The 12,849-nt window shown below is 42.8% G+C and overlaps 1 protein-coding gene across 2 annotated transcripts in view; it reads left to right on the plus strand.

Moving 5' to 3' along the window:
* OSMR (oncostatin M receptor) overlaps window positions 1-2,825 on the plus strand; it is a 64,448-nt gene extending 61,623 nt beyond the window's left edge. The window contains exons 16-18 of one of the 2 annotated variants that reach the window (XM_032773042.2): window positions 448-526; window positions 821-893; window positions 1,788-2,825. In XM_032773042.2, coding sequence (XP_032628933.1) covers window positions 448-526; window positions 821-893; window positions 1,788-2,396 — 761 coding nt within the window. In that variant the 3' untranslated portion in view covers window positions 2,397-2,825. The remainder of the gene's footprint in view (window positions 1-447; window positions 527-820; window positions 894-1,787) is intronic. The other variant, XM_032773043.2, reaches the window with a different exon arrangement.
* Window positions 2,826-12,849: the final 10,024 nt, after the last annotated feature.

A 12,849-nucleotide genomic window follows, 5' to 3' on the forward strand; every position in this document is an offset into this window, starting at 1 on the left:
TTTTTGCTGTGAAGACATAGCCAAAGGGAGGGTATTTACATAACTACTCCTTGAAATCTTTGATATTTTCATTTATAGTTAGCAAATCAACTCAGTAAAATGATGGTGCCTGTAAGTAAAAGGCAATCTTTTTTAAAGGACTGGTAAAGCTGAACTTTTGGCAATAAAAGTAAATGCCAAAAAATGTGTGTTCACTTCTAGATTTGAAGGCCAGAAGGGGACATTATGATAATCTAGTTTGACCTTCTGCATAATGCCGGGACAGAATTTCATCAAGTGATTCCTTTATCAACTCTAGTGACTGCTAGTTGAACTAAAACAGATCTTTTAGAAAGACAGCCATGCTTGATTTAAAGATGATCTTTTATCTCAGAAGCTCTAATTGTATTGATTCAAACAAGGGGAAGTTAGAAAACTGGTTTTTGAAATACTATTTTTCTTTCATAGCAAAGATTTACCTTCTTGTTCTGCTTGTGATGATTCATTTTGTACTAATAAGTGCTGTGTGCTTCTGGAAAATCAAGTGGTAAGTTCATTGCAATATATTTTCCTTCTGTAAATAGAGAAATGGTCTGTTTTAATCCAAAACGGAGTTGTAGTTTGTCTATTTAAACCCCCTTCATAATACCTTCTTCATTTCTCTCTTTGAGCATCTTAGTAAGTGGATGCCCTGAATACTTGGCTTGCTGTGGTATACAATACATGGCATCTCCACTTATTTCTGTAAGAATCTTAGCCTTGCTGCACAAGTGAAGGAAGAATGAATGTTGACAAATGAACAAAACAAAGTTTCTTACTTGTTTGTCTGCGTTTTTTCTAGGATAAAGGATTGCTGTTGTCCCGAAATTCCTAATCCTAACAAAAGCAAAGCCCTCTCATGCAATGGCTTAAAGGTGATTAGATTAGACAAATCCAATAACTTTAATTTTTCCAGTCTCAAACTAAGATCCAGCAAAAAAGTATTAGAATTTTTTTTCTGTATTGACAATTATTGTTTTTAATAATGATGTTCATTTTACAAATGGCTTGTCTGATTAACTTTACTTTTGGTTGAAAAAAGTCTCCATTTTCCATCGACATGACTCTGTAGTGATTAGTTTATGCTTTGAAGTCTGTCTTTGCAAGGATAGGATCTAGACACTTTAAAAGTTATAAAAGCTCTTTTCACACACTCAAACCTGCCAGAGCAAAGTCCTTCTAATGCCGTTTGATATCTGAGCTTTCAAAGATGGAGCTTAATTTGACTCTTCCTCTTTGAGACATGCACTAGCTCCTGACTAGGTGAGTCCTGTAAACTATGCCTGATTGCTGCGCTCTCTCCTGATGTTTGTTACAACAGGAAGTTAGACTTCAGGGAGAACTTAACCTGCCAATGTTTATGTTCCTTGTGGATTTTTAGAAGGGAAAGCCCCCCAAACAGGCTTAACACAGTCAGTTGCAGTCTTAATTATGGTTTCCAATGTTACATGATGGAAACTGAACAGATGTGCAAGTTCTTAAATTAAAGGGGCATGGTCTTTCATTGCTCAGCAAATTTCCTTTGTTGAGATTAAATAAAGAGCTCTCCAAAATTGTCTTATAACAACATCCAGTTGAAGATCAAACTTCTAGTGAACTAGAACCATGTGTATGCCCCTTCCCCTTCCAATCCTATACATCTTGTAAAAATTCTGATTATACAGAATTTACTCTATATTTCTAAAAATGCTTAAAATAATAATTCCCTTTTTACCTAGTCAGTGTATTTTTCATTGTTCTAAAGTAATTGTCTTCTCATTTCTCTGCAGCTTAATTCTGAAGCAGTAATGAAGCTAACTGACTGCATTCCTGATACTATAGTATTGGAGAATACATCAGAAGCCAATACACTACAGCTGTGGAGCCATGGGACTATCTTAGAACGTGAAAGCAAAGTCATCAATCCTTCCTGGGTATATTTTGTTCAAAAGGAAGAGGGAGATTTGATGTGCACACAGTCAGCTCCAGAAGCTTGCACTTCATTTGAAAACTTAGCCTATTCTTCCCAGATTGCACTTGGGTCCAACTTCTATCAGAACCTCTGGATGTCAGAAAAGAGTGAGCCACAGTTGTCTATATCGTCGTACCAGCCACAGCATTACACTGAAATTCCGAGTAAAGACACTGTCACATCATTAAGAGAAATCACTGAGAGAGAAGATAGTTTAAGATATATTTCACAAATGGAAGTACCTTGTTCTGAGGTTAAGTTAAGTAATTTGCCCCATTCCACTGAGCCGCTGGAACATTCAAGTTACAAAATACAAACAGTCTTGGGTTCAGAGCTGGTCACGTCTACATCTGATGAAGACATTCACAGTCAGGACAGCTCTACTTCTAGCAACTCAACAGTGTTATTGCTTCTAGGCCGGCATTAAAAACTGACCTGCATATTTAAACAATCCATATGCTGTAGTTCCATCAGAAATTAGGGGCATTAAGCAGAAATTACAAGGTGAGATGGTATGGCCTGTTGTATGTACACAATCAGATCACAACTGTCTCTTCTCGCTCTAAAAATCTATGAATGCATGATATAAGATGCACTGTGATTTGTGCAAGGTAATTAAATTACCACAGAGAACATTTTCATTCTCTGATCACAGTCAGGGGACACCCTTCACATGTATTATCCCGCACGGACTTATTGCATTGCTGACACTAATATAGAAGGCATGTATTGTGAACCTCAGCATGGAACATTACTTCTAGCTTTGAACTCCCTGGCTTTGGCTGGTTGGGGTCAGAATGTTAGTTGACTGTGTTTTGTATTTAATTTTCCACATCATAAAAAAATTGCCATGAAAGGCCTGCTGAAGCCTTCATTCTGGGGGCTAAGTGCTTAAAGGAATTTATTGTGGTACACAGCACTAGCTTCACCTTTGACCCTTCTCTGGGCTCTCTGAGTGCACCCCTTCAGGTGCTAGGCCTCATGCATTCACCACCTGCCTCTAGGAGGGAATCCCACGATTCTCTCTCTCAGACTGAGTCTCAGGGAACAGCCCTCCCTCCGTGTACCAATCATGATGGCCCAGTTGGGTTCGGCCCTGCAAACGCTTCAGCAACTCTGATCAGAAGTGAATATCGGGACCCAGAATGGCCTTTTCAGAAACAAAGGATTGTTTCCTCTCAACAGTAGAAACAAAGCATAACAAGAGCAAGGGTGTTTTAACACAAGGATTACATGCATCCCAATCTTACCTAAGCTTGAGGTCCAGGCACCCTCACTTCTGACTGCTGAGTTCAGTCTGCATTCCAGCAGCACTTAGGGAGTCCCTCCAAAGTCCTTTGTCTGCCCTGTGTTTCTTGAGCCTAGTTAAACCAGTTTATGTGGCGCACCAGAGGGGCTGAGTAAAGATCTTCACAGCAGTTGCTTTTCTTCATTGTCAGGTGTTTGCCGTGCACCTGCTATCAGGTTATTGTCTTCCTTTCTGTGCATGTAGCTCCTTTTGGAATAACTCCCTTTACTCATATAGCAAACCACAAAGCACCAGGTGGACATATACTGTTCATAAAATGTTACAAATTCCACATCCTTCACAAAAGGAGTCAAATCAAGAAAACGAATATTTAGGTTTATTATCAGAAAAAAGTCTGTCATTAAGGTGAATTTGAATGTGGAATAGTTTCCTAAGGAAAGTAATGAAAATCCCATCATGTGTTACATTAAAACTCAACTGGACAAGATATTAGAAAATGTACTGTAGAGAAGAATCCTACATTTGCAGGGAGCTGAACTGAGCCATCTCTGTTCCTTGCTGTATCTAATTTCCATGAAATATCTAGTAGCTAAGAAAGAATTTGATCTACCATTTAAAATATTTAGAGTTTTTTAAAGGGATGTATTTGCAATGAACCAGATCATTTAAGGATATATAAAAAAGAGTTTCCTCTAAAGAAAAATTCTTATGAGCAAAAGCAAACAGTTCATATAAACTAATTAGATGCCAAATGTACAGACTATTCCCCCAAATTATCTTCAGAGGATCTCAGTAGGATAGACAAAAGTATTTCAGGGGCGATACAAGCAAGTAACTAGGTTCTAGTCTGTCAAAGGTGTAACCTAAAGTGGCAATCCCATCAGAGATGCCAAAGACTGAATGAGCGAGAAGATCTCAGTTTCATCTCTGGTTATAGCTGGACACTGGATGGAAGCTCCTATGGACAAAGGAGTTCAATCAGGAACCTTTTACAAGCACCCAAACTCAGTTTTAAAATGCCATTTTTGAGCACAGCTTTAGAATCAAGTATGTTTTCACAAAATGGACAAAGTTATCTTTTACAATGTAATGCTCCTGAGCCGAGAGCTTGCATGTTAAAATGTGTGTGATAGTTCTCCTCCTAACTGATCAGTCAGACGCACTGGCAAGAGACTACAGCAGTGGTAGTCAATTATTTTTTGTCAAGTTCCAAATTTCTTGCTCAAGGTATAGTTAAGGTTCAGACTCCAAAGAAAATAACAAAAAAATAACAATGATAATAATAAGTAAATAGAAAGATTTTGGGATCCATTCAAAAGCATCTGGCTGTCCAAATTTGGCCCACAATCCACCTATTGACTACCCCTGGACTACGATGTAATAAAAAGTACAGACAAATGGGCTGCTACAACATTGCAGCCACAGAAGCACAAGGTATTCTTATCCATCAGTGTGCCTATCGGTGTGGTGGGAGAATCATGCTGTTGAAATTCATAGAATCTGGATGGATACAAGCAATCACTGATACTTTTGGGACAGAACTTGTAAGTGTAGGGCCAAATCTTCAGAAGCATGAAAATATAGCTGAGGTGTGCAAATACCCCAGTATGCATAGATCAGCAGCTTCGTATTTATTGAGGTATTTAGGTACCTATGTTACATGTACACCATTGAAGATTTGGTCCATATTGTGGCAGTATTTATATTTGTGAGCCTGAAGACAGGTATAAAATACGGTAAATAACTTGCTTGGGTTTTTTTAGTAACAATATACCTATATTAAAAAAAAAATCACTATCATAGTAGCCACTTTTTCACAGAGAAAATTCTAATTCCTTGCTCTTCCTACTTCCCTGTGCACACACATACACACAATATGATACATCTTACCTAAGAGAGTATCTAGGATTTATCTGGTTTATTTCCATTATCAGTTCCTAAATAATAAACGGTTTACAACTTTTAAAATCAGATTTCCAATCTGTTGTCTACCAAAGCTCATTTTTACCTATTCATCATCTAAGATGGCAGTCTCAATTTCTCCTTTGCTTGGTATTATAAATTTCAACATTTAATCCACAAAGTTCAGGAGACCAATCCAGCAGGAATTGAAAATGGACATTTTTATTTTTGTAAGTGAACACTGTACAATAGCTTGCAACTTCTGTAAATATGCTCTTGATAATGTAGTTTGGCCATTTGTTGAAATTTATCTTCTGCTAAGACTCAACTGATCTACAGTTTTGCTTCGGACAAAATGATAGAAAGCTATTTTTTCCTGACTTACAACATGGGTTCTGATGCAAGTATCAGCTAATCTATATTTCTGCACAAGTGACTGACAGACACATAAGGAGGAAGCATCTGCCGCCATCCGGGTAAAAGCAGTGCTAGGACAACATAGGAATGAGGAGAGCAGTTTTCTTAGATTAGCACATTAAAAGAACTGGTTATTTGTATTACAGTAGTGCTCAGAGGCCCTGTTGTGCTGGGAGCTGTACAAGGATAGTGCCTGCCCAACTCACGTATTGACATGGATAAAGCACCTAGTTGCACTGGTAATTTTAGTAGATTTCATCCTGCACAAAGGTTAGTTGGCCACATTGACTGCCATATCAGTCAGCAATCTTCAATACTGTTCATTATCCCATCTTCAGGTGGGCAGTTAGAGCATGTATAGCCTGGATAAATAGAATTAACTCTCTGCCTTTGAAGAAAATATTGTTTTGTCTCAAGAATTTTTTTTTCCCCTTTATCAGAGGTGGGAGACCTTTTCTAGATGAGAGATGAGGTAACCCCATTTCTCTTAATATGGAGGTTTTTGATATTTGGGAAGCTAGAAAAGGAAGGGGAAAGTGGGCCATTCTGGATCCAATTCTCATTTGCCCTCTGAGAAGCTCTTATCCAAGAAGGAGAAAGAATGAAGGATGAGAATCTGTTTTATCCCATCAGACAGTGGAGCAGGTGTACATGTTTGACAAGATCAATCAGAACAGGAGATGAAGGAATCTTGAGAGAGAGTGAGCAGGGAGGCAACAAAAGCCTCCAAGCTATAGCTCCTGGATGAAGGGACTCCAGAAGACACTGTATGTCCCTCTAGCTCAAGCTCTCGAGTCTGGGTCATTCTGCAAGTTTACTTTCTGGGTGTCATGGGGCCTCAGGTGCAGCATCTCTTCAGCCCTTAGTAGACAGAGCTGGCTGAAAATTTTCTGATGGAATGACAAGCTATAAGTCCTTGGCATTTTGGAAGGAAGGATACTCAGGGCATCTCATCTCCTTGTGGACTATGTTTGAGGTAAATTTTCAAAGCCCTTCTGACATCTAAGATGTGCCACCTTTCCTCAGTAGGATGCTGTGGCATTGGACGGAATGAAGGTAGAACCATCTCTTGGAGAGCGTGAAAGGAAAAATTCACCTCCGGCAGAGGCGCCAACTTTGTGATTTGCGAGGGTGTGCTCAACCGCCGCTCAGCCCCAAGCCGTTTGACACTGACATCAGTGATTCAAAGGGATGGTTTGTCTGGGCTCTCAGTTCAAGTGAGAAGTCCCATTTGGGAAAAAGAGGTCTATCTTCAGCTTGTGTAACCGGATTGCCCTAAGGAATCTACCTACCTGGTGGTTCTATGCCAGAGAACCCATGGATCCTACGAACATCATGCCATTAAGGGTAAACACCTGACATGCAATGGTGCTGGATTAGAGACCTTTGTCAAAGCCTTCTCGGAGAAATTGAAGATAGCCAGAATTCCTGGATTTCCAGGGCTTGCTTCATGTTCTGCAAAACTTGATCCAGGCAGAGAGTATGCTTTCAAGGTCGATAGTCTTCTAGATGAAATAAGTGATGGGATGACTTTGGACGACAGACCCAACAGTACTAGCGCTTCCTTTCAAGTATGAAGATTGTTAGATGCAGCCAGTTTGGTCTAGATGAAGCAGAGGACCTTGTGAGAGGAAGTTCTGTCTCTTTGGAAGCTGTAGTGACAGTCCTAATTTCAGCTCTAGTCCAAAAACCAAGGTCTCCTTGGCCATTGTGGCGTTACCAATATTACTGTAATCTGTTCTCATTTTATTTTCTGGATCACCTTCCCTAATAACAGTAAGGATGGAAATGGATAGAGGAGCCCCTGTGGGCATCTGTGTGATAGTGCATCTGTCCCCAGGGATCTGGGGTCCACTCCTGTGGTGAAGGACTTTGGTCTTGTCACATTCATGTGGTTTGTGAATAGGTCAGTTGAGGGCAGGCTGAAAGATTGGACAATTAACTTGAAGACTTCCTGATACAGGCACAATTCAGTATTGTTCACCTTGGGCCTACTTAGCCAATTCACCTTCTGGTTCAGGTCTCCCATTACGTGAATTGCCCTGAGGGAGAGGAGAGAGTGCTCTGCCCATTACATGATTTCCATTGCTCTGGCATAAAGCCCTGAACTTCTTGTTCACCCACGGTTGTTCACATATGCGACTGTGGTCATGTTTTCTGACTGAATCAGGATATGCATAGTTCTATGAGATATATGCTGTTGGTCCTTTCCTCCATGTTGTAAATACCTTGAGCTGTTTAGGATATCAGGTGTGTTCCCCTGCCCTCCAGACTGGCATCGGTTGTCAGGATCAGGGGATCTGGAAGGCATATGTGCATTCCCTGGCGGGCATTGCCCTGGGCTGACTACCGATTTAAGGAGTTGATCACCTGTGCTGGAATCCTTACTTGATCTTTCATGCATTCTGGGAAGTGGTCCCATACCTTTAAGATGAATCCTTGAAGGCACCTGTTGTGTGATTATGCCCATGCCCGTCCCATGGATGATCCCTACACACAATACTAGAAGGCTGAGCAATTGAATTCTCATGCAATAGTGGGTCCTCTTGCAGTTCCAAAACATTGAGAGGTCATCTTGAATCTTCTGGAACCTCTGTAGGAGAGGGATATATATCCTTCCTATCAAGGTATCTATGTCCACTCCCAAGTGAGTTATTTGGGTGGAGAGAATCAACGTGCTTTTCTCAAGGTAGATGATAACGCCATTCGCTTGGAGGAGATTCAAGGTAGGGATGTAATGCCGTGTGCTGTTTCTGATTAAGATGTCACTCAGGAACAAGTACAGATGGATACCCTGCAACCTAAGCCTGGCGATTATTACCACCACCACCACCACCACCACCATCTTTGTAAAAACATGTGGGGCTCAAGACAGGCTGAATGGGAGACATCTGATATTGAGACTGCTTGCTGCTGGAGGCAAACCCTAGGAACCTGTGATGGCACAATCTGCCAGGTCCACTGAAGTCAGAAAGACTAACACGGCTACCCCTCTGAAACCTGTATCAGTAAAAACAACGAGGAGTCCTTGTGACACTTTAGAGACTAACAAATTTATTTGGGCATAAGCTTTCATGGGCTATAACCCACTTAATCAGATACATGGAGTGGAAAGTGCAGTAAGCAAGTATACAGCACATGAAAAGATGGGAGTTGCCTTACCAAGTGGGGGGTCAGTGCCAATGAGGTCAATTCAATCAAAGTGATTGTGGCCCATTCCCAGTTGACAAGAAGGGGTGAATATCAGCAGAGGGAAAGTTATTTTTATAGTGACCCAGCCACTCCCAGTCTTTATTCAGACCTAATTTGATGGTGTCAAATTTGCAAATTAATTCCAGTTCTGCAGTTTCTCGTTGAAGTCTGTTTTTGTTGAAGAATGGCCACTTTAAAAAGTCTGTTATTGAGTGTCCAGGGAGATTGAAGTGCTCTACTACTGGTTTTTGAATGTTACACTTTTTGATGTCTGAGTTGTATCCATTTTTTCTTGTGTAGAGACTGTCTGGTTTGGCCAGTGTACATGGCAGAAAGAGCATTGCTGGCACATGATGGCATATATCACGTTGGTAGATGTGCAGATGAATGAGCCCCTGATGGTGTGGCTGATGTGGTTGGGTCCTATGATGGTGTCCCTTGAATAGATACGTGGACAGAGTTGGCAACAGGGTTTGTTGCAGTGGTTGGTTCCTGGATTAGTGTTTCTGTTGTGTGGTGTGTAGTTGCTGGTGAGTATTTGCTTCAGGTTGGGAGGTTGTCTCTAAGTGAGGACTGGCCTGTCTCCCAAGGTCTGTGAGAGAGTGAAGGATTGTCCTTCAAGGATCTACAACCTATCCTGATGATGCACTGGAGAGGTTTTAGTTGGGGTCTCTAGGTGATGGCTAGTGGCATTCTGTTACTTTCTTTGTTGGGCCTGTCCTGGGTACCCTTCTGGCTCTGTCAATGTTTCTTCACTTCCCCAGGTGGATAGTGTAGTTTTAAGAATGCCTGATAGAGAGAAACACCTAGAGGATCTCTGTCTGAGGGATTGGAGCAAATGCGGTTGTATCTGAGGGCTTGGCTGTAGACAATGGATTGTGTGATATGGTCTGATGAAAGCTGAAGGCAGGTAGGTAAGTATAGTGGTCAGTAGGTTTGCGTATAGGGTGATGTTTATGGGACTGTCCCTTATTTGTACTACAGTGTCCAGGAAGTGGATCTCTTGTGTGGACTGGTCCAGGCTGAGGTTGATGGTGGGATGGAAATTGTTGAAATCCAGGTGGAATTCCTCAAAGTCCTCCTTCCCAAGGGTCCAGATGATGATGTCATCAAATAGAGTAGGGGCATCTGATCAAGCAGGTTATATCCCACAAAAGCTTATGCCCAGATAAATTTGTTTGTCTCTAAGGTGCCACAAGGACTCCTTGTTGTTTTTAATGAAGTCAGAAAATTGCCCTGGACAGGGATGACACGATAGAGGTTAGGGTCTCCATTCGGAACTTAATTTCCTTCATCTACTTTCTGAGCCTCTTGAGATCTAGAATGGATTGGATTCCCCCTAACACTTATGAATGATAAAGATGGACTAGAACCCTGAGATTCTTTCTTCTGAGAGAATGGTCTCTATGACTCCCATATCCAGGAGGTGAGAAATTTTGTTCTGGATTAGACCTTGCTTTAAAGGGTCATTTGAGATCAGGGCTGCCTGGAGGGTGGGGCAATTTGCCCTAGGCCCCGGGCCCCAAAGGTGCCCTCACGAGAATGTCAGAGGCTCCCTTCTGCCTCCACCTTCCCCCAGCGCCTCAGTGCGAAGCATCCAGGAGCGGTCTTGGACAGAGCTAAAGCAGCATGGCTCCAGTGGGGCCTGAGCTCTTCCCGCTCAGTGCCATGTGGTTCCGGGGAGGGGCGGGGCTCTGAGCTCTGGGTTGAGCGGCGGGAGCTCAGGTCCCGTGGAGCCACGCCACTACAGTGCTGTCCGGGGCCGCCACTGGATGCGGCATGGTAAGGGGATGGGGGGTGTTGGATAAAGGGCAGGGAATCCTGGGGACAGGGCACAGAGAGAGGGCAGAGGTTTGGGGGGGTGCAGTCAGGGGACAGGGAAAGGGGCATTCTGGGGGTCTGTCAGGACTCGGGGGGGAAGGGTGGATAGGGGTCGGAGCAGTCAGGGGACAGGGAGCGGGGGAGGTTGAGGGGCGTGGGGTCCCGGGGTGGTGGTTGGGAGGGTCTCGGGGGGGCAGTCAAGGGACAAGAAGCAGGATGGGTCAGGGATTCTGAGAGGGGCAGTTGGGGGGCAGGAAGTGGGTGGCAGTCAGATAAGGGGTAGGGCCAAGCTATTTGGGAAGGCACAGCCTTCCCTACCCTAAAGCTCATTCAGCAGTTTGAGGCTTGCAGACAGTTATTTAACACAAAGAGCCAAGCTGTTATCTTTTCCCTTAGGGCTTCCATCCCTTCCACCTTCTCAGAATGCCAAATTATAGTCTACATTTAATTTCAGTGCCATGGAAAGATTCATGTCAGGGGAGGGTAGCTTCATTTAAAATTAGCCACTTTAGATTAACAGGGACAGAGCCAAGAGAGCCATGGGGGAAGGGATCACATGAGAAGAATAATATCCTACACCACCTACCGCCTTCCCAACCCTATCAAGGGAGACCTCACCTCCCCTGCATTCCCTGAGGCTCCAGAGGGGTTAAAATTTAGTGGTTCTCAAACTTTTGTACTGGTGACTCCTTTCACATAGCAAATCTGTGAGTGAGACCCCCTCCTTATAAATTAAAAACACTTTAACAAGTGCTGGTGGCAAAGCAGGGTTTGAGGTGGAGGCTGAGAGCTCGTGACCCCCAGCAATAACCTCATGACCCCCTGAGGGGTCCCAACCCCCAGTTTAAGACCCTCTGGGTTAATTTAATTTTAGCACCCTGGGTCCATTCACATGCATCTGCTATTTTTGAGCATTTCAGTTTTCACAATATAGGCTCATCCCAGATTCTGGAACAAGCTCAAATGCTGTGTTTGTGGAGTATGGACATAAACTATACTAAAGACAAACCCACAGTAACTATCTCTAGTTTGTCAGGGACCCCATGGAGCCAGTCTCTAGGAAACAGATAAATTTATGGAGGTTAAAGCCATTAATGCCTATTAGCCACGATGGATAAGGAATGGTGTCCCTAGACTCTGTTTGTCAGAGGGTGGAGATGGATGGCAGGAGAGAGATCACTTGATCATTACCTGTTCGGTTCACTCCCTCTGGGGCACCTGGTATTGGCCACTGTCAGTAGACAGGATACTGGGCTGGATGAACTTGTCCTGAACCAGTGTGGCGTTCTTATGTTCTAACCTAAATTACCCAAAGTTATGGAGACAGATATGAACAAGGAAGCCAGCAGAGTATCAGAAACCTGGAAAAATCTCTGACTGGATGGGCTCAGGCATTTGGCAACAGCTGATGTAGTTCAAAGTTCTGGATTTTTTCAGCAGATTTTTTTTAATTTCTTTAAACAATCATCCACAGCAAGCACAAATATTTGGCACACTTCTGAAACCCCGAACCATGTTCAGGTTTTGGCAGACGAATTTCAGCTTTTCAATTAAAAAAAAATCACAACAAATTTTGAAGAAAGCAGACATTGTCCATGAATTTTCTGCTTTTAAAACCCCCTAGTTTTCGATCCAAAAAAAGTTTTGATGGAAAATATTGTCCACCTTTCAATGAGCTTAGTGCCTTTTAGCACTAGCTGATGCTGAGAACCAGTGATGCCTTGTAAAGGTGACTTGAAAGAAGTTCTCTCAAAGGGGTTTGTGCAGAGATGTGGAAGGTTTTTAAATGTTTATATTTCCAGCGCAGCCTGGGGGGGGGGGGGCAAGTGGGGCAGTTTACCCAGGCCCTGCACCCCCCAGAAATATATTGCAACTTTTCTTTATGGAAGGGGCCCCTGAAATTGCTTTGCCCCAGGCCCCCTGAATCCTCTGGGTGGCCCTGTTTAAGATGGGCTGAATGAAAAACAGATGAGGTGGAGCCTGTAACTCAAGGGAGTATGCCTGGCTCACTGATATATTTCCCCCAGAAATGGGAAATTCTGCCCCTAGGCTTCAGATCCTGGTGGAAACCTATGCAGTCTTTGTCATAAAGAGGCTTCGGGAGCAGGAGATTTTCTGGAGAATCTGCTGTCTCTTTGCTGGTATTTCTGTGAGAATGAAGGCCAAAAGGAAAACTTTCATCTGAAAACTGGTCTCTACTCTCTCTTAAAAGGCATGGTGTGGTGTCTGAAGAACCTCTTTAGATTTTGCAGCATTGTCTGCCACTGCCTTGTCTAGCTTCTCTCCAAAAAGCAGGGCT

The sequence above is a fragment of the Chelonoidis abingdonii genome, chromosome 6, assembly GCF_003597395.2.
Source record: "Chelonoidis abingdonii isolate Lonesome George chromosome 6, CheloAbing_2.0, whole genome shotgun sequence".
NCBI classification, from domain to species: Eukaryota; Metazoa; Chordata; order Testudines; family Testudinidae; genus Chelonoidis; species Chelonoidis abingdonii.